The sequence below is a fragment of the Bombina bombina genome, chromosome 3, assembly GCF_027579735.1.
Source record: "Bombina bombina isolate aBomBom1 chromosome 3, aBomBom1.pri, whole genome shotgun sequence".
In the NCBI taxonomy this organism is placed as follows: Eukaryota; Metazoa; Chordata; class Amphibia; order Anura; family Bombinatoridae; genus Bombina; species Bombina bombina.
The window spans coordinates 193576950-193597999 of record NC_069501.1 but is presented as its reverse complement, the minus strand read 5'-3'; the positions used below and the strand labels follow the sequence as shown (position 1 = coordinate 193597999).

At 38.2% G+C, this 21050-nt stretch overlaps 1 protein-coding gene across 1 annotated transcript in view; it reads right to left on the bottom strand.

The window, feature by feature from the left end:
- TMEM45A (transmembrane protein 45A) overlaps positions 1-21050 on the bottom strand; it is a 71311-nt gene that overhangs the window by 18685 nt on the left and 31576 nt on the right. The window contains exons 3-5 of the mRNA XM_053706063.1: positions 14815-15027; positions 9435-9619; positions 5890-6035 (exon numbers count right to left, since the gene is read on the bottom strand). Coding sequence (XP_053562038.1) covers positions 5890-6035; positions 9435-9619; positions 14815-15027 — 544 coding nt within the window. The remainder of the gene's footprint in view (positions 1-5889; positions 6036-9434; positions 9620-14814; positions 15028-21050) is intronic.

Genomic DNA, 21050 nt, shown 5'->3' with positions numbered 1-21050 from the left:
ACTGGTATCAGGCTTATTAATAGAGATACATACTCTTGTAAAAATGTGTTTTAAAACGTTTGCTGGCATGTTTAATCGTTTTTAACATATGTTTGGTGATAAAACTTATTGGGGCCTAAGTTTTTTCCACATGGCTGGCTTAAATTTTGCATAGAAACAATTTCCACTGTTATAGTATAAAAGTTACAGTTGGTGCAGTTAAAATTACAAACAGTGACATTCAGCTTCCCTCAGCAGTCCCCTGCATGCTATAGGACATCTCTGAAGGGCTCAAAAGGGCTTCAAAAGTAGGAGCTGTTATGACTGTTTAAAACATATTTTTCGTTTTGTTAATCTGTTTTTTATATTAAGGGGTTAATCATCCATTTGCAAGTGGGTGCAATGCTCTGCTAACTTGTTACATACACTGTAAAAATTTTGTTAGTTTAACTGCCTTTTTTTCACTGTTATTTCAAATTTTGGCAAAATTTGTTTCTCTTAAAGGCACAGTAACGTTTTATATATTTGCTTGATAACTTGATTTAAAGTGTTTTCCAAGCTTACTAGTCTCATTATTAGTCTGTTCTAACATGTCTGACATAGAGGAAGCTCTGTGTTCATTATGTTTTAAAGCCATGGTGGAACCCCATCTTAGAATGTGTACCAGATGTACTGATTTCATGTTAAACAATAAAGATCATTTTTTGTCTTTAAAAACATTATCACCAGAGGATTCTGTCGTGGGGGTAGTTATGCCGACTAACTCTCCCCACGTGTCAGACCTTTTGACTCCCGCTTTAGGGACTCACGCTCAAATGGCGCCAAGTACATCAAGGGCACCCATAGCGTTTCTTTACCAGGGGATTCTGTCGAGGGGAAAGTTATGCCGACTAACTCTCCCCACGTGTCAGACCCTTCGACTCCCGCTTCAGGGACTCACGCTCAAATGGCGCCAAGTACATCAAGGGCGCCCATAGCGTTTATTTTACAAGACATGGCAAAGGTGGTGAATAATATTCTGGCAGCAGTATTAGTCAGACTACCTGAAATTAAAGGAAAGCAGTTAGCTCTGGGGGTAGATACAGAGCATACAGACGCTTTAAGAACCATGTATGATACTACCTCACAATATGCTTAGTCTGTGGGTGATTTTTTTTTTTTTTGACTCAGGGAAGATGATTTTACCTGATTCTGATATTTCTACATTTAAAATTTATGCTTGAGAACCTCCACTTGTTGCTCAGGGAGGCTTTGGCTGCTCTGAATGAATGTGTACAATCGCAGGGCCAGAGAAATTGTGTAGACTGGATAAATAATATGCAGTGCCGGTGTGTACTGATGTTTTTCCAATACCTAAAGAGGTTTACTAAAAAATTTTTTAATAAGGAATGGGATAGACCAGGTGTGCCGTTCTCTTCCCCTCCTATTTTTTAGAAGAATGTTTTCTAATAGTTACCACCACACGGGACTTCTGGCAGACAGTTCCTAAGGTGGAGAGAAGAGTTTCTACTCTAGCTAAGCGTACCACTACCTCTGACGAGGACAGTTGTGCTTTTTAGATCCAATGGATAAAAAATGTTTATTCAACAGGGTTTTATCCTGCAGCCCCTTGCATACATTGCTTCTGTCACTGCTGCTGCGGCGTTCTGGGTTGAGTCTCTTGATGAGGCTTTACAGTTAAGCGACTCCATTGGATGAATATATTTGACAAGCTTATGCTAGCCAATTCCTTTGTTTTCTGATGCCTTGTTCATTTGACTAGACTAACGGCTAAGAATTCTGTTTTTTACTATACTGGCGCGCAGAGCGCTATGGCTTATATCATGGTCAGCTGTCGTGACTTTAATAAATAAGCTACTTAACTTCCCTTCAAGGGGCAGACCCTATTCGGGCCTGGTTTGAAGGAGATTATTGCTTATATCACTGGAGGAAAAGGTCATGCCCTTCCTCAGGATAGGTCTAAATCAAGGGCAAAAAAAAAAAGTCTAATTTTCGTACCTTTTAAAAACTTCAGGGCAGGTGTGGCATCCTCTTCCTCTAAGGCAAAACAAGAGGGAATTTTTGCTCAGTCCAAGGCGGTCTGGAGACAATCGGACCTGGAACAAAGATAAGCAGGCCAAGGAGCCTGCTGCTGCCTCTAAGGCAGCATGAAGGAACGGACCCCTATCCGGTAATGGATCCTATAGGGGGCAGACTTTCATTCTTTGCCCAGGCGTGGGCAAGAGATGCCCAGGATCCCTAGGCATTGGAATTTATATCCCAGAGATATCTTCTGGATTTCAAAGATTCCCCCCCCAAAAAAGGGGAGATTTCGCCTTTCACAATTATCTGCAAACCAGATAAAGAAGGAGGCATTCTTACATTGTGTACGAGATCCATCCAGTTCCAAGAGAGGAACAGGGACAGAGTTTTTACTCAAATCTGTTTGTGGCTCCCAAGGAGAGGGAACCTTCAGACCTATTTTGGATCTAAAGATCTTAAACAAATTCCTCAGAATTCCGTCATTTAAGATGGAAACTATTCGTACCATCTTAACTATGATCCAGGAGAGTCAATAGAGGACTACAATGGATTTGAAGGATGCTTATCCTCACATTGTGATGCATAAAGATCACCATCGTTTTTCAGGTTTGCCTTTCTAGACAGGCATTACCAGTTTGTAGCTCTTTCCTTTGGGATATCTACAGCCCCAAGAATCTTTATGGAGGTTCTGGGGTCGCTTTGGCGGTCCTTAGACCGCGGGGCATAGAAGTGGCCCCTTATTTAGACGACATCCTGATACAGGCGTCAAACATCCAAATTGCCCAGTCTCATACGGACGTAGTACTGGCATTTCTGAGATCACATGGGTGGAAAGTGAACAAGGAAAGAGTTCTCTATCCCCAATCTCAAGGGTTTCCCTCCTAGGGACTCTGATAGATTCTGTAGAAATGAAAATTTACCTGACGGAGTCCAGGTTGTCAAAGTTTCTAAATTTCTGCCGTGTTTTTTTCATCCCATCCGCGCCCTTCGGTCGCTCAGTACATGAATGAAATCGGCTTAATGGTAGCGGCAAGGGACATAGTACCGTTTGCACGTCTACATTTCAGACCGCTGCAACTATGCATGCTCAGTCAGAGGAACGGGGATTACACAGATTTGTCCCCCTGTTAAACCTGGACCAAGAGACCAGAGATTCTCTTCTCTGGTGACTATGTCGGGTCCATCTGTCCAAGGGTATGACCTTCCGCAGGTCAGATGGGACAATTGTTACAATAGATGCCAGCCTTTTAGGTTGGGATGCAGTCTGGAACTCCCTGAAGGCTCAGGGATAGTGGACTTAGGAGGAGACCCTCCTTCTAATAAATATTCTGGAACTGGGAGTGATATTCCATGCTCTTCAGACTTGGCCTCAGTTAGCAACTCTGAGGTACATCATACTCAGTCGGACAATATACACGACTGTGGCTTACATCAGCCATCAAGGGGGAACAGAAGTTCCCTAGCGATGTTAGAAGTCTTACAATAATTTACTGGACAGAGACTCACTCTTGTCTATCAGCTATCCATATCCCAGGTGTTGAGAACTGGGAGGTGGATTTTCTAAGTCGTCAGACTTTTCTTCCGGGGGAGTGGGATTTCCTCCGGAGGTCAAGACCAAGCAGGAGAGGGCTTTGGTGTTTTTGACAGCGCCTGCGTAGCCACGCAGGACCTGGTATGCAGATCTGGTGGACATGTCATTCTTTCCATCACGGTCTCTGCTTCAGAGACAGGTCCCTCTACCTCAGGGTCCTTTCAACCATCTAAATAGAATCAATCTGAGATGGACTGCCTGGAGACTGAACGCTTGATGTTATCAAAGCATGGCTTCTCCGAGTCAGTCATTGATACCTTAATACAGACATGAAAGCCTGTCTCTAGGAAAATTGAACATAGATATGGTGTAAATATCTGATTGTTATGAATCCAAGGGTTACTCATGGAGTAAAGTCTGGATTCCCAGGATATTATCTTTTCTCCAAGATGTTTTTGAGAAAAGGGTTGTCAGCTAATTCCTTAAAAGGGGACAGATTTTTACTCTGTCTATTTTTTTTGCACAAGCGTCTGGCAGGTATTCTAGACGTTCAGGCATTTGGTCAGGCCTGTGTTTAAAACTGTTGCTCCGCCATGGAGCTTAAACCTGATTCTTAAGGTTCTTCAAGAAGTTCCGTTTGAACCTTTTTTGTTCCATAGATATCAATCTTTATCTTGGAAAGTTCCTTTTGGGTAGCTAATTCCTCGACTCGTAGAGTCTCCAAGTTATCTGTGTTACAATGTGATTCTCCTTATCTGGTCCTTCGTACGGATAAGGTAGTCCTGCGTACCAACCTGGGTTTTTTCCTAAGGTGGTATCTAACAAGTACATCACTCAAGAGATAGTTGTTCCATGCTTGTATCCTAATCCTTCCTCAAAGAAGGAACGTCTATTACACAATATTGGACGTGGTTTGTGCTTTAAAGTTTTACTTACAAGCTACTACAGTTTTCATCAAACGTTCACCTTGTTTGTTGTCTATTCTGGACAGAGGAGAGGTCAAAAGACTTCAGCAGCCTCTCTGTCTTTTTGGTTAAAAAGCATAATTCATTTAGCTTATGAGACTGCTGGACAGCAGCCTCCTGAAGGTATTACAGCTCATTCTACTAGAGCTGTGGTTTTCACTTGGGCCTTTTTTAAATGTGGCTTCTGTTGAACAGATTTACAAGACGGAGTCTTGGTCTGCGCTTCATACTTTTCAAATTTAACAAATTTGATACCTTGCTTCTTCGGAGGCTATTTTTGGGAGAAAGGGTTTTTTACAGGCAGTGCTAACTTCCGTTTAAGTACCTGCCTTGTCCCTCCCATCATCCGTGTACTTTAGCTTTGGTATTGGTATTCCATAAGTAATGGATGATCCGTGGACTGGATACACTTAACAAGAGAAAACATAATTTATGCTTACCTGATAAATTTATTTCTCTTGTAGTGTATCCAGTCCACGGCCCGCCCTGTCACTTTAAGGCAGGTAATTTTTTCATTTGAACTACAGTCACCACTGCACCCTATGGTTTTTCCTTTCTCTGCATGTTTTCGGTCGAATGACTGAATATGGCAGTTAGGGGAGGAGCTATATAGCAGCTTTGCTGTGGGTGGACTCTTGCAGCTTCCTGTTGGGAAGGAGAATATATTCCATAAGTAATGGATGATCCGTGGACTGGATACACTACAAGAGAAATAAATTTATCAGGTAAGCATAAATTATGTTTTTCACTTGTCTGTAGCCACTGTGCCATTTTCACGTATGGGAGTTATCTGCACTATGAGGCGCTGTCTTTTCTTATCTATATGTGTGTTTGTGTGTGAGTGTGTATGAGTGTGTGCATATGTGTGTCTGTATGTGAGTGTGTATGAGTGTGTGCATATGTGTGTTTGTGTGTGGGTGTACATGAGTGTGTGCATATGTGTGTCTGTATGTGAGTGTGTATGAGTGTGTGCATATGTGTGTGGGTGTGTATGAGTGTCTGCATATGTGTGTCTGTATGTGAGTGTGTATGAGTGTGTGCATATGTGTGTTTGTGTGTGAGTGTGTATGAGTGTGTGCATATGTGTGTTTGTATGTGAGTGTGTATGAGTGTGTGTATATTTGTGTTTTTGTGTGAATATGTGTGTGTGGGTACGTCCATGTGTGTGTTTATATTCTTTGTTTTGTTGTATGCAATGTACACAGACACTCAATGTCCTCCAGTCAACCACACCACAGATCCATATATGGGGCATGTTTGAAATACAACAAAATAAGTGACTTTAAATCTCAGTAACCACTGCTTCTTGAATCTACTAGATAATAAAATAATCTATCTGGATGCCAATGCCAACTTTGTGCATAAAATATATATAAAATAATGCATACGTACCATGTCACAATGCCATAATTCATTGCAATGATAAACAGTGCAAATGCATAATGCCAGCAGTAGCACATTGTGATAAACATCATGTTGTTGTGATCAGTTTGGTTCCACTCTGGGCCTCCATTAGGTGGGTACAGTACAAAGCCAATCTGTAGAGAGTAAGAGAGTCAGTCTGCCATACGACTATACTAAACTCAACCCTACCTCTTGTAACCTTAAAGGGACACTAAACCCAATTTTTTTCTTTCATGATTCAAACAGAACATTCAATTTTAAGCAACTTTCTAATTTACTCCTATTATCAATTTTTCCTCATTATCTTGCTATCTTTATTTGAAAAAGCAGGAATCTATGCTAAGGAGACGGCCCATTTTTGGTTTAGCACCTGGGTTGCGCTTGCTGATTAGTGGCTAAATGCACCTACCAATAAGCAAGCCCAAAAATGGTCCGGCTCCTTAGCGTAGATTTCTGCTTTTTCAAATAAAGATAGCAAGAGAATGAAAAACAATTGATAATAGGAGTAAATTAGAAAGTTGCTTAAAATTGCATGCTCTATCTGAATCACAAAAAAGAAAAAAATTGGGTTTAGTGTCCCTTTAACTTCTATATTGCATGAACAAAATAAAGAAGTTGTGACTAAATTGTGTACCCTGAGAGACATGAGAGTTTAAATAATTAGACAAAAAACTGTAAAGAAAATTAGGACATTTTGCTATGATATAAGGTATTATATGGGCCACATATCCTAGAGATTTAAAAACAGACATATATACAATATAACCTATGAAATATATGGATGCATAATTATGTTTTGCCACAAGATGTCAGTGTTACTCCAAAGAATTAAGTCCTTTAGATATGCTGAATTTAGGACAACATTTAAATCTGTGCCACTGTTTTACCCCAAAATGTTATGATAAAAGTATGGTAACTTGTAAGATCAGTCTTATTTATGGCGTATGTATTTATGCATAAAACATATAGACCTAGAGCAGCACATATGAAGGGGCACAGGAGTTTTGTCAGACAAGAAGGTTAATTTCAATGTTTCCAATCGTGTTTATCAGCTCCCAATACACCTTTTTTGTTATTCCAGAAAGCACAAAGCATTATTTCCGTATTGGAAATAGAGCATATCGGATATGAGCAAATATCTGAAAATGTACAGGAAATGGGCAGGATTGGCAATAAATTTGCATCTGACCATGGGTTAAGCACTATATATCAACGAAGAAAATTGACCCATCAAATTTAACAGTGAAAGAGTGTTGATAAAGTACAAAAATAGCCTTTTTGTGAGGTATGAGAGTATTTAAAGGAGATTTGGATTAATTCTATTATGTTGTACAATACAAATGGACACAGACTCCTTTATATTTATATATATATATATATATATTTGTATATATATTTGTATATATATTTATATATATAGATATCCAAAATTCCAGATCTTACCCACAAGTGGAAAACTGCCTGGGTGCAACTTTAAACAACAAATAGTAGCCAAAATGAAGTGCACTCTCAGGTCTTTCACAGCAAAAGTTACTTTATTGATGTAACGTTTTCGGAGGACTTGCCTCCTTCATCAGCATAGTGAATTAAACACAAAACACAAAATAAATAGTGTCATACTTACAATTAACATTCAAAACCATTCCCCTTTCCCTTGGCGCCAAACTGCCGATATTGGAACGCATACTGCGTTCCACCGGCGATAAGAACCGGAAGTGGTGTGCAACATCTTCCGGAAGTGATGTTGCACACCACTTCCGGTTCTTATCGCCGGTGGAACGCAGTATGCGTTCCAATATCGGCAGTTTGGCGCCAAGGGAAAGGGGAATGGTTTTGAATGTTAATTGTAAGTATGACAATATTTATTTTGTGTTTTGTGTTTAATTCACTATGCTGATGAAGGAGGCAAGTCCTCCGAAAACGTTACATCAATAAAGTAACTTTTGCTGTGAAAGACCTGAGAGTGCACTTCATTTTGGCTAATATATATATATATATATATATATATATATATATATATATATATATATATATATATATATATATATATATCCAAGTTGCCATTTACTCACTCAATACCTTCCAAGAGAGTTTAGTTACATGTCATAATGTTGAGGGCACTCACGGGTGCTTAAAATGTCTTCCTTTATTGCAGTATCTTTAAATACAATCAAAAAGAGTTGATGTTTCGGCTGACATACAAGCCTTTTTTCAAGACATCTTAGTTTACCTTTCCTTGGCATTGTTGTAAAGTTTTGTCCCTAATCACCAATGCATAAGTGAGTTTTTATTATTATCCACTAAACTGAATACAATAGTTTGCAGCCTTCATGTTTAACTGCTGTTCTTTTATATATATATATATAGCAGTAATGTAAAATTGGCTACAATGTCCATTTAAAGGGACAGTCTACTTGAAAATTGTTATTGTTTAAAAAGATAGATAATCCCTTTATTACTCATTCACCAGTTTTTAATAACCAATACTGTTTATATTAATACACTTTTTACCTCTGTCATTACCTGTATCTAAGCCTCAGCAGATTGCACCTTATCTCAGTAATTTTTACAAACTTGCATTTTAGCTAGTTAGTGCTGGTTCTTCAATAACTCCAAGGGAGTGATTACAAATGTTATCTATATGGCACACATGAACTAGCACTGTCTGACAGTGAAAAGCTAATAAAATGCACTGAGATAAGAGGCGGCCTGCAATGGTTTAGAAGCAGACAGAGATTTAGAGGTTTTAAAGTATATTAATATAACAATGTTGGTTGTTCCAAGCTGGGGAATGGGTAATAAAGGCATTATCTATCTTTTTAAACAATAACAAATAATTAAGTAGACTGTCCCTTTAAATGTACAAAAAACACTTTTCTAAAGATGTAATTGTCATTATGTGGATCCTTATTTACTTGTGTGTTTAATACAATAATTAAAGATAAAACATCCCTTAAAAATATCAAACAGTAGTTGTTTTTTAAAAACAAATTATCATATTAAATTAAAATTCCTAAATATAATATTTTATAAGGAATTTAAAGGGACATGACACTCAAAACTTGTCCCTATTCTAGCTAAAAGACAATGTTTAAAAAGTGTTATAGTGTTTTGTTTTTCTAAGAGATGGATGTTCCTGTTGTCAGTAAGCCTACTTTGTTTTCTGTGAGAGTAGCCCCTGCCAGCCAGTGAACGGTAGAGCAGTGGCGGATCCATGGGGGGGGCAACGGGGCAATTGCCCCCCCCCCCCCCCCCCCCCACGAGAATATACTGAGAGAGGGCGGTGGCAGATTTGGGGGGCGGCATTTTTTCCATTGACCCCGGCCGCTGCACTAGTGAGTACTGCGGGTAGAGCCTTGTTAGTTTTACTTAAAAAAAAGCATTTACTTAAACTTTTAATGCAAACAAATATATTTCTGCCACCCCTACTCTTTCATATACACCATGCAAGAGATAGTTGCAAGGAACTGCTTGGCGCTTTATTTCTCCAAGCTACAGGGTGATTTGCTATCTATAATAAGAAAAGCCCATACCTGCCAGAACCAGCTGCCTTGTAATATACACAAGCTAGACCTGAAGAGCTCCAGAATAATGTTACCGCGGTGAAAGACCTCAATGAATATGCAGATAGCTCCTCCAAATATAGCCACCAAAAGAAGCAGGTGCACGTGAACATCTAGCATCAGTCTGCCATGAACATGGTAGTAAAAAAGGAAGCCTGAAATTAAAGAAGGAAGGTTTTCCACTCAAGAGCAAAGATAAAAATACAGATGATAAATTTGGACCACTGAAGACATTAAATTATACACTTTTTGTTTATTTTAATGAATGTTCCTTACGTAACTACAACTAATTTGTGTGTTCATCTTTACCTCTCTACCAATAGAACTATGATAGTTATTCTTGTCACCCAATGGGTAAACATGCACTTCCTGCTAATTTCAATACAATTTGGTAACATTTTTCACACACAGAAAAGAAAAGCTTCTAATATGTATTACGCTATTTAATGTCCTTTCAAGAGCAAAATGTATATACAGTGCCTACTACTAATTTTGTTAATATTTTGTAAATACAGGGAGTGCAGAATTATTAGGCAAGTTGTATTTTTGAGGATTAATTTTATTATTGAACAACAACCATGTTCTCAATGAACCCAAAAAACTCATTAATATCAAAGCTGAATAGTTTTGGAAGTAGTTTTTAGTTTGTTTTTAGTTATAGCTATTTTAGGGGGATATCTGTGTGTGCAGGTGACTATTACTGTGCATAATTATTAGGCAACTTAACAAAAAACAAATATATACCCATTTCAATTATTTATTTTTACCAGTGAAACCAATATAACATCTCAACATTCACAAATATACATTTCTGACATTCAAAAACAAAACAAAAACAAATCAGTGACCAATATAGCCACCTTTCTTTGCAAGGACACTCAAAAGCCTGCCATCCATGGATTCTGTCAGTGTTTTGATCTGTTCACCATCAACATTGCGTGCAGCAGCAACCACAGCCTCCCAGACACTGTTCAGAGAGGTGTACTGTTTTCCCTCCTTGTAAATCTCACATTTGATTATGGACCACAGGTTCTCAATGGGGTTCAGATCAGGTGAACAAGGAGGCCATGTCATTAGATTTTCTTCTTTTATACCCTTTCTTCCCAGCCACACTGTGGAATACTTGGACGCGTGTGATGGAGCATTGTCCTGCATGAAAATCATGTTTTTCTTGAAGGATGCAGACTTCTTCCTGTACCACTGCTTGAAGAAGGTGTCTTCCAGAAACTGGCAGTAGGACTGGGAGTTGAGCTTGACTCCATCCTCAACCCGAAAAGGCCACACAAGCTCATCTTTGATGATACCAGCAAAAACCAGTACTCCACCTCCACCTTGCTGGCGTCTGAGTCGGACTGGAGCTCTCTGCCCTTTACCAATCCAGCCACGGGCCCATCCATCTGGCCCATCAAGACTCACTCTCATTTCATCAGTCCATAAAACCTTAGAAAAATCACTCTTGAGATATTTCTTGGCCCAGTCTTGACGTTTCAGCTTGTGTGTCTTGTTCAGTGGTGGTCGTCTTTCAGCCTTTCTTACCTTGGCCATGTCTCTCAGTATTGCACACCTTGTGCTTTTGGGCACTCCAGTGATGTTGCAGCTCTGAAATATGGCCAAACTGGTGGCAAGTGGCATCTTGGCAGCTGCACGCTTGACTTTTCTCAGTTCATGGGCAGTTATTTTGCGCCTTGGTTTTTCCACACGCTTCTTGCGACCCTGTTGACTATTTTGAATGAAACACTTGATTGTTCGATGATCACGCTTCAGAAGCTTTGCAATTTTAAGAGTGCTGCATCCCTCTGCAAGATATCTCACTGTTTTTGACTTTTCTGAGCCTGTCAAGTCCTTCTTTTGACCCATTTTGCCAAAGGAAAGGAAGTTGCCTAATAATTATGCACACCTGATATAGGGTGTTGATGTCATTAGACCACACCCCTTCTCATTACAGAGATGCACATCACCTAATATGCTTAATTGGTAGTAGGCTTTCGAGCCTATACAGCTTGGAGTAAGACAACATGCATAAAGAGGATGATGTGGTCAAAATACTCATTTGCCTAATAATTCTGCACTCCCTGTATGAGCAAAGAAGGCTGTGAAAATTTGTCTTAAATGTTTAACCTTTAGATCATTTGTTCATAACATACACAGAAATACTCTGCTCTCATGGATATCAAACAGTTGCAAACACAACACAGGTTTATCCAAAAAATAAAATAAAAAAATCTTTGTAATATATATGTGTGGCACAATTATTGTCACCCCTATGAATTCATATGAGAAAAATATATTTGAAGTATATTCCCATTAATATTTTACATTTTTAGTACACCTGGCTGACTAAGAACCGGAGATTGTTCAACCATGAGTTCCAGTTTCACATGGGTATAAACATGAGGTAACACATAGGCCAAATTCTCTTTATCACAATGGGTAAAACCAAGGAATATAGCTGTGATGTGCGGCAAAAGGTTGTTGAGCTTTACAAAATGGGAAGGGGCTATAAGAAAAAGTATTGAAAATGCCCATTTCCTCCATCAGGACAATATTTAAGAAGTTCCTTCAAGAAATCAGACTTCTTTTGTATGTCGGTACTAACAGGTGAATTCCCAGAGTTTTGGCTGGAATAAAAGGTATATTGAGATGTTAACAACAAAGATGGAAGAGGGTGACTGGGAGTTCCTTTTTTTTTCTTTTTTTTTTTTTCTCCCTCTCTCTTCTTCTTTTTTCACAGAGCGGTTCTTGCATCACAATATTAAAGGTTACTAATGTACGAATAATTTTTGGTATGACTGCAAAAACAAGGGGTCAAGAATATAAGTTATAATATGACTACATATGTATACAGGTTTTTTTTTATGTATATGCACAATATATATCTAATTTCTGGTAATACCTGATTCCAAATCCTGTACATCACAAGAAATATGTGTTATTTTTATTACTTCTGTTATGCCATGTAAACAGATACTATGCTGGTCACAATAAATAAATTATAAATATATACAGTATATAAAAAAAAAGTTCTAGTAAACTGGAAATTTTATGAATCCACCTGGAAGAGAACATGTGTCTATATTGTCTCAACACACTATGGAGAGGATGGTTTGAGTGGCCAAAATATCTCCAAGGATCACAGCTGGAGAATTGCAGAAGTTAGTTGCATCTTGGGTCAGAAAGTCTCCAAAACTACAATTCAACATCACCTACATCACCACAAGTTGTTTGGAAGGGTTTCAAGAAAAAATCCTCTACTCTCAAAACAAACTCAAGCGTCTTCAGTTTGCCAGACACTAATGGAACTTCAAATGGGATAGGGTTCTATGGTTAGATGAAACCAAAATAGAGCTTTTTGGCAATAAACACCAGAGGTGGGTTTGGTGCACACATAGAGGTAGGCATATGAAAAAGTACCTCATGCCCACAGTTAAATATTGTGGTGTCTCTTTAATGTTTTGGGTCTGTTTTTCTGCCAGAAGACCTGGACATGTTGTTAGGATACATGGCATCATGGACTCTATCAAATATTAAATGAACACCTGACTGCCTCTGCCTGAAAGTTTAAAATGAGCCGTGGTAGGATCTTCCAACAGGACAATGATCCAAAACATACATCAAAATGGAATGGTGTTAGATCCCTTGCCATGTGTTATCTTGGCAAAGGGAGGTAGCACAAAGTATTGACTAAAAGAGTGCCAATAATTGTGCCACACATATATTTAAAATATTTATTTTTTTGGATAAACCTTTGTTGTGTTAGCAATTGTTTGATATCAATGAGAGCAGAGTATTTTTGTGTATGTTTTAAACAATAAAGGGAGTTTTTCACAACCATATTTGCCCATATTTACCAAGGGTGCTAATATTAGTGGAGGGCACTGTACAATAACAGAGGATTGGTTAACCCTTTAAGGACACAGCTTTCAGTTTGCTCAATTGTTTTATGACGGAAAACTTCCGTCATATGTCCTTAAGAGGTTAAAAACAAAATGTATTATTGTTGTTTGTTTGCTTTTTTTATCCACTATTCTATCAATAAATAAATCTTTTTAAAAATGTAATATTTGTCAAGGATAGTTGCTGTTATTAGAAAGAAAAATAGCAAGGAACTTTATATTCTCCCAATAACAGAGGGATATTCTTTCTTGTCCTAACAAACTTCTGTATGACTTTTTTATTGTAAATATTGGATATAAATTTTTTTGTTTAACTTGTTATTCATATAGTATATAGTATAACATATTATATTATCAGATGGCTGCAAATGCTTTTTGTTCCCTTGACTATACTAACCCTAGGGCTGTATAACAACTGTCTCACCTTTGAAACTCTAATGCTTCTTTCAGTTATTCAGTATTATAAGCCCTCTACAATATAGGACATATGCAAGGACTCCATGTAACGGTGCAATTTGCTGTCACGTCTAAGCTGCTTATATGAGTATATTATACATTACATTTAAGTCTAGTGTGATACCTGTGTCTGTCCTACCCTGTGGGATGTATTTGGCTGATTTTTTACTAAAATTGTATATGAGTAGTGGCTGGATAGGGTCTGCTTATATTTTTCTTCTTTTTTGACATATATATTGTTTATTTATATATTCATATTGTTTATATATATATATATATATATATATATATATATATATATATATATATTATACACACATGTATATATATATATTAGGCTTGTGGATTTGTTTTGTTACCAATGTGAATTCATAACAAAAATACGGATACTTGTTTCATTTTCACAAAACGAATACTTACCTCTAAGTTGGAGAGCCACACTAATCCTGACACATCTGCACAGAGACCCGAGAGACAGAAAGAAAGAAAGAAAGAAAGAAAGAAAGAGAGAAAAAGAGAGAGAGATAAAGAGAGGGAGAGGGAGAAAGAGAGAGGGAGAGAGAGAAAGAGAAAAAGAGAGGGAGAGAGAGAAAAAGATATATAGAGAAAGAAAGAAAAAATGAAAGAAAAAAAAAAGAAAGACAGAGAGAGAGAGAAAGAAAGAGAGAGGGAAAAAAGAGAGAGCAAAAGAGAGAAAGAAAGAAAGAAAGAAAGAAAGAAAGAGAGAGAGAAAGAGAGAGAGAGAAAGAAAGAAAGAAAGAAAGAAAGAAAGAAAGAAAGAAAAAAAGAAAGAAAGAGAAAAAGAGAGAGAGAGAGAGAGAGAAAGAAATTGCAATAATCTTACAAGCTTTTTCTTGTATGTTATTAAAATCATAGAACCACATGAGCATGTTTCTGTTTGTGGAACAGTAACTCTCTGACAGGCACACATATAGATTTGTGAGACTGCAAAAATAATTTAAATAAAAAATGGGCAAGCATAGCACCAACATGTTAAGTACCTTCAACAAAGACAGCAATCGAGAGCATCAATCGATCAATGGCTACAGGGACAGCTTTGGTGGTGTTAGTGATAATATCAACCACTCCTGAGATGCCATAAAAGAGATACATAGTAGAATGTTGCCAGTTCATTATATAATGCCAGTGTTGCTCTTCATAATTGTAAAGTTTTAGGTGAGGTCCATCAGGTACAAACTGCTCAGCTAGAATCCCTGAAAAGTGTAAATATATTATAAACACATCATAGTTCATAACTATACAAAATCTTTAATGATAATATTCATAGGTGGACAAAAATAACAGGCACTGGCTACATTTTCCTTTGAGCCAGAGACTATTCAAGAGCAGGGGATGCACTTACATAGACATATTGGGGCTGATTTATTAAGCAGCCGAAGCTGCTTATTTTATGAGAGCCTTCAGGCTTACCAGAAACAGGAGTTAGGAAGCAGAGGTCTTAAACTGAAGGTCAATTTTCATGTGAAAATGCCCAGTTTTTAAAAAAAAAAATAATAAAAACAGGGGCACTTTCATTCATGAAAATTGACATTGCACCGTATTTTAAAAATACTTACCTTCTTCTTCTGAAACGCCGGTTCGCTGTTCTGAAACGATGGCCTGCCTGCTTCTTCTTGGTTTACTTACCCAGCAATAACGAAACCGGCTTCCTCCAATCACGGCCCTGCCTCAGGCAATGATTCCCTCCGGGGGGAAGCCGTGATTGGAGGATGCCGGAATCGTCATTGCTGATGTATGAAGAGGCTTGCGACGGGTTGGTGAAGCACTGGAGCGGCTTCAAGATGATAAGGTAAGTATATTTTAAGAAAACAACTGAAATGTCAATTTTCATGAATGAAAGTGCCCCTGTTTTAATAGTTTTTTAAAACCCGGGCACTTTCACATGAAAATTGACCATCACTTTAAGAGTGCGGCTCCTTAACTCATCTGCCACCTCTGATGCAATCATCCCGATCAGATACGATTGGAATGATTGACACCCCTTGCTAGTGGCCGATTGTCCGCGAATGTGCAGGGGGCGTCATTGCACAAGCATTTCACCAGACAGCGTATGCTGTCAGCATTTAGCGATGTAGGGCGGACATGATTCGCTATAGTGAATCATATCCGCACGGGGTATGATAAATCTACCCCATTGTATCTTGAATAAATGGTAGCAAATAAATATTAGGAATCTGGGTCCCATGATTCTGTCAGTGCTGTTTTATTGTATTTTAATTCATTTTAACATTCATTAAAGGGACACAATACTAACAATTCCCAGCATATTATTTCCAGCAAAATATCATTTAAAAACCTATTAAATGCGTTTGGTTAAAGGGACATAACAATCAAAACTGAAAAGTTTGCAATAATCTTGTGTGAGCAAAATTCTTCTTGGAAATACTATCACTGTTTCAGTAAAAAATTTAGTTTTTATACACATATACCCCATGCACCTAAATAAAAACTTTGTGTCTGTTCAGAGAGCCCTGTTTGATTGAAAGTGCAAGGAGCATATCTAGATATGCTCCATTCACCTGTGCACCGTAAGAACTATCACGAAAACGGCAATAGCTTTTATTATTAAAGCATTTATGCAAATACTATAATGGAAAAATGCTTCTTTTCAAAATTGAAATGGCCTCATGTGTGCCTGAATTTTGACTGTTATGTCCCTTTAACTAAATAGCTGCTTCTGTGTTTATTTAAAGGGACATGATACAGATAGAGCATGCAACTTAAAAAAAAACCTTTCCAATTTGCATGAGAACATACTGAAGAAGGACCAGGAGTGTGCACATGAGTACTGTATGACAGCAGTATTTCACAACAAAGTTGTGCTCAAGACACGTACACACCCACGGGTCAAGTCGAGCGGGAACGCATGGGAACGGAGTTCCTGCACTATTTTTGCAAGAGGAACTAAGTTCCCTCTGGACAGAGAAAAAAAACGCTTCAGTAAACACTGCTGCTGCTAGGGGGAGGAGCTGAGCACAGTCTTGTTAGAGGGACAGTGAGATCCTCTAGTAATGGGTAGTAACACTTCCTACAATACACTAAATGTAATCCTGTCAGTGGTCCTGCTGTGTGATCACCCCGCACTGTGTTTAACACATGGTGCTTACATTTCTGTGTGGCTTGCTCTGGGGTTATTTAGCTCCCCTCATGAGAAAAAGGACTATTGCACCTTAATGGGTGTGACAGAGGAGGATTCTCAGGCCCAAAGGCAACCATTCAACCCTTCAATGGATTTAATTTGCTTTCATTAACCAAATTGTATAGATAATATACATATAAATACAGCGTGTGTGTATATATAAAACAATAATAATTGTGAGGGGGTGGAAGTCTTAGTGAGTTCCCACACTTTTTTTGTAGGACTTGACCCCTGTACACACCTCTACATCTACCTCAGTATGCTGTCAAGCAAAGGACATAAGTTAATACAAAGTACACTCAGAGTACAAAGTAAATGTGACATCTGAAGTAAATTCATTTGTGATCAGACTTCTTTAATATCTTTGAAAAGTCAGGATGACAGTGGGGACACAACGCACTTTTGTAATCCACCCTCGTTTTAAATGAGAATCTATGATTTGCTAAAATGGTTGCAATTCTTTTAGGATGTATATATTTTTAGCCACTTCCTAAATAGTTAACACCACTTATACATCTTTCTAGCAAGGTTGTGAATACATTCATAGAACTTTATGGGCAAGATTACAATTCGCGCGTTATGAGTTTTCCGTGCGCAATATGTTATTTTTTCAATCAATTACCATTGCGCATGTATTACAAGTCTTGAAAAATCAGGATTGCGTACGCACAATCGCCTTTTATGCAACAATCCTTTCCGCGCTTGAAGAGCTGTAGTTAATACTTTTCTGCAACATAAAAGTTTCACAAACCACTTAAAAAATACATAACAAAGTAGAGTTACACTATGTTAACACTGTCTAACAAAAATTATTTTAAAAAATATTGCACAAAAAAGTTCTAACGGCTCTAAGATACGAGATTTAGGGTGTTAGAAAAAAAAAGAAGACGCAGGGATTTTACATTGACATACATACACATACATTGAGAAACATGCATTTATATGTATAGAGATATGTTTAATTATGTTGATACAATCTTATGCACATTAAACAATATCTCAGTGGGATTTTCAAAGAAATATTTGCATATAGATCTCGATATATCTAGACATATATATCCATATACATATCTGGCTATAAATAGATATATCAGTCCAAAAGTCATATATATAAATCAAATATCTAGAAATAATTATTTATAAATAAATAGAACATATTACGCTACAAAAAGATTTTCGCAATATGAAATATTTGCATTTTCATGTACACTTTTCAAGGAGAATGCGTCATGGGCTTTGTGCAACAGATTAGGGTTTTAGTGGGGGGGGTTCAATTTGTCTTCTTCATTGACTTCTATGGGGAATACGTGAACGCACATGTGATTTGGCTGTTTGGATTACACGGCTTAACACGTGCGCAAGATAAGTTATTTTGCAACTTGTAATACCTGCACAACCCCAAAAGCGAATAAGCCATAATGCACACTGTGTTTTTTCGCAACTCATTTGCTGCGCAACTTGTAGTCTTGCCATATGTCTTCAAAAACATGAAAGCTACAAATTTAAATGAATACCTTTTAACAGCATTTTCCTGTTAGGAAACCTGTTATTTATTTAGCTGGCTAGGTCAGCCAACCAAGGAGGGAGTAGTTTAATGTATGATTAGCAACATGTATCATTCTTTCTTTCATAAGGTGGTGTGAGTCCACTAGCATTACTCCTGGCCACCAAGAGGAGGCAAATATATACCACATTCACAAGCTTTTAACCCCTCTAACCTCTCTGGTATCCTAATCTTATCTTTGCCTCTCAGGAGAAAGGTGAACAAGTGAGGTGCTCCAGTTTCTTCGTGAACATAAAAAGGATTCTCAAACTTATGTGAGACCTTTTCTCCCTCTCAGGATTCCAGGATTTACATAGAGGGGAATGTAATTCTCCTGCAGGAGTTTATCATTAGCCTACCACAGGTGTCGCTGGGACTGGTCCATAGCGTCCTCTTGCTGGGTTAGTCTGCTACAGGTGTCATGGGGACTTACTCCTCCTGTTGGCCCATTGTTGTACCCTTTGTGATATCCTTTGCTGTGGCTTGGACAGAACTGGATGGCTCTTTGTTGAAAGTAGTATATTTTTGCCCTTGAGTAAGCACAGCAGAGTGGGTGCTGTTTGGGTACGTATGTAAGGTACTCACATAGCGTACAGGCTATTAGCAGGTACATTAATCTTCTGTACATCATACCCAGGGGACACTTAGATATCACAGTCACAGATATACCTAGTTATATCAGGTTTCCCATCACGTATTTATTATATATGGAGGGCAGGGTATATAATTATATCATACTAATTCACCAGTTTTGAAATTTTCCTTGTTCCTGGTATGATATATGACTTATGCCAGTATTTCTCAGAATTTTCAGGAATTCTTCAATTCTTAAAAAAGAATTTAGTCATGGACCTATCTCCAAGTTTCTTATAAGCTCTCTGACATTCAGATCTGTGTTCTAGATCTAGTCTTAGTAAGTCTAATAATTAGACATTTTCTCTTCCTGAGAACCTTAGTGGTTTTCAGAGTTTTACAGACTATTCTTTAAAGCATATGAATAATTTAAACATTGCAATTTTTCAAATTTTCACAGCAGTGTCTGCTTTTGTTTGCTTTTTCTTGTGGGATACTTTATCTTATTTTCTTTTAGGATAAGATTTTTTCTTTGAATTAAAATTTATGGTTATTTTCATTTGTCCACGTATGAGTCAGAAGACAACTGTTGTTACTTTAGCTTTCTTCCTGGTTGAAGCAGGGAAATGCCTTCCAGATTTTGTACAGTCTGTTCTACTAGATTAGTTTCTTCTTTGTGGATTTATTAAAAGGAGGCTTTTGTTGTGTAGCTTGCACAGAAGCAACTTAGTCTTCTTTACTCTCTTTTCTTTTGGGAAAGCTTTTGACAGAAAGGTCCTAGAGTCTTAGTGGTTGGTAATTAGGTGCCTGCCTTAACTGTTTCCCACCCATTTACTTGTGGACTCCACAGCTTGGGTATTAGATCCCAAGAGTAATGGCTAGTGGACTCTCACCACCTTATGAAAGAAAACAAAATGTATGCTTACCTGATAAATTAATTTATTTCATGGTTGCGAGAGTCCAGGAGATCCACCCTCGTATATATTTCGAATTGGCAGCAGTTTTAGTTTGCACCTAATTTTTCCAGCTTTCACAAGCTTTTGAATGTTCATTATCTTTGCCTCCTCCTAGTGGCCAGGAGTTGAATTCCCAGGAATAATGGCTCATGGACTCTCACCACCATGAAAGAAAACATAATTTATGCTTACCTGATAAATTTATTTCTCTTGTGGTGTATCCAGTCCACGGATCATCCATTACTTGTGGGATATTCTCATTCCCAACAGGAAGTTGCAAGAGGACACCCACAGCAGCCCCTCCCCTCACTGCCATATCCAGTCATTCGACCGAAAACAAGCAGAGAAAGGAGAAACCACAAGGTGCAGTGGTGACTGTAGTTTAAAATTAAAAAATACCTGCCTTAAAATGACAGGGCAGGCCGTGGACTGGATACACCACAAGAGAAATAAATGTATCAGGTAAGCATAAATTATGTTTTCTCTTGTAAGGTGTATCCAGTCCACGGATCATCCATTACTTGTGGGATACCAATACCAAAGCTAAAGTACACGGATGAAGGGAGGGACAAGGCAGGTACTTAAACGGAAGGTAACACTGCCTGTAAAACCTTTCTCCCAAAAATAGCCTCCGAATAAGCAAAAGTATCAAATTTGTAGAATTTTGAAAAAGTATGAAGCGAAGACCAAGTCGCCGCCTTGCAAATCTGTTCAACAGAAGCCTCATTTTTAAAGGCCCATGTGGAAGCCACAGCTCTAGTAGAATGAGCTGTAATCCTTTCTGGAGGCTGCTGGCCAGCAGTCTCATAGGCTCAGGGCCGGATTGGGCAGCCGGGATACCGGGAAAAATCCCGGTGGGCCGCCTGCCTGCAGCTCAGCTGGGCTGGAGTCAGCTTGGCTGGCTGCTGCTGCTATATATATATTAATCTGCATTGCGAATTTGATTATTTTGCTTGCGTTGCGGTAATGAATAGTCCTACTCCACTCCCTGTTACTTTACTTACA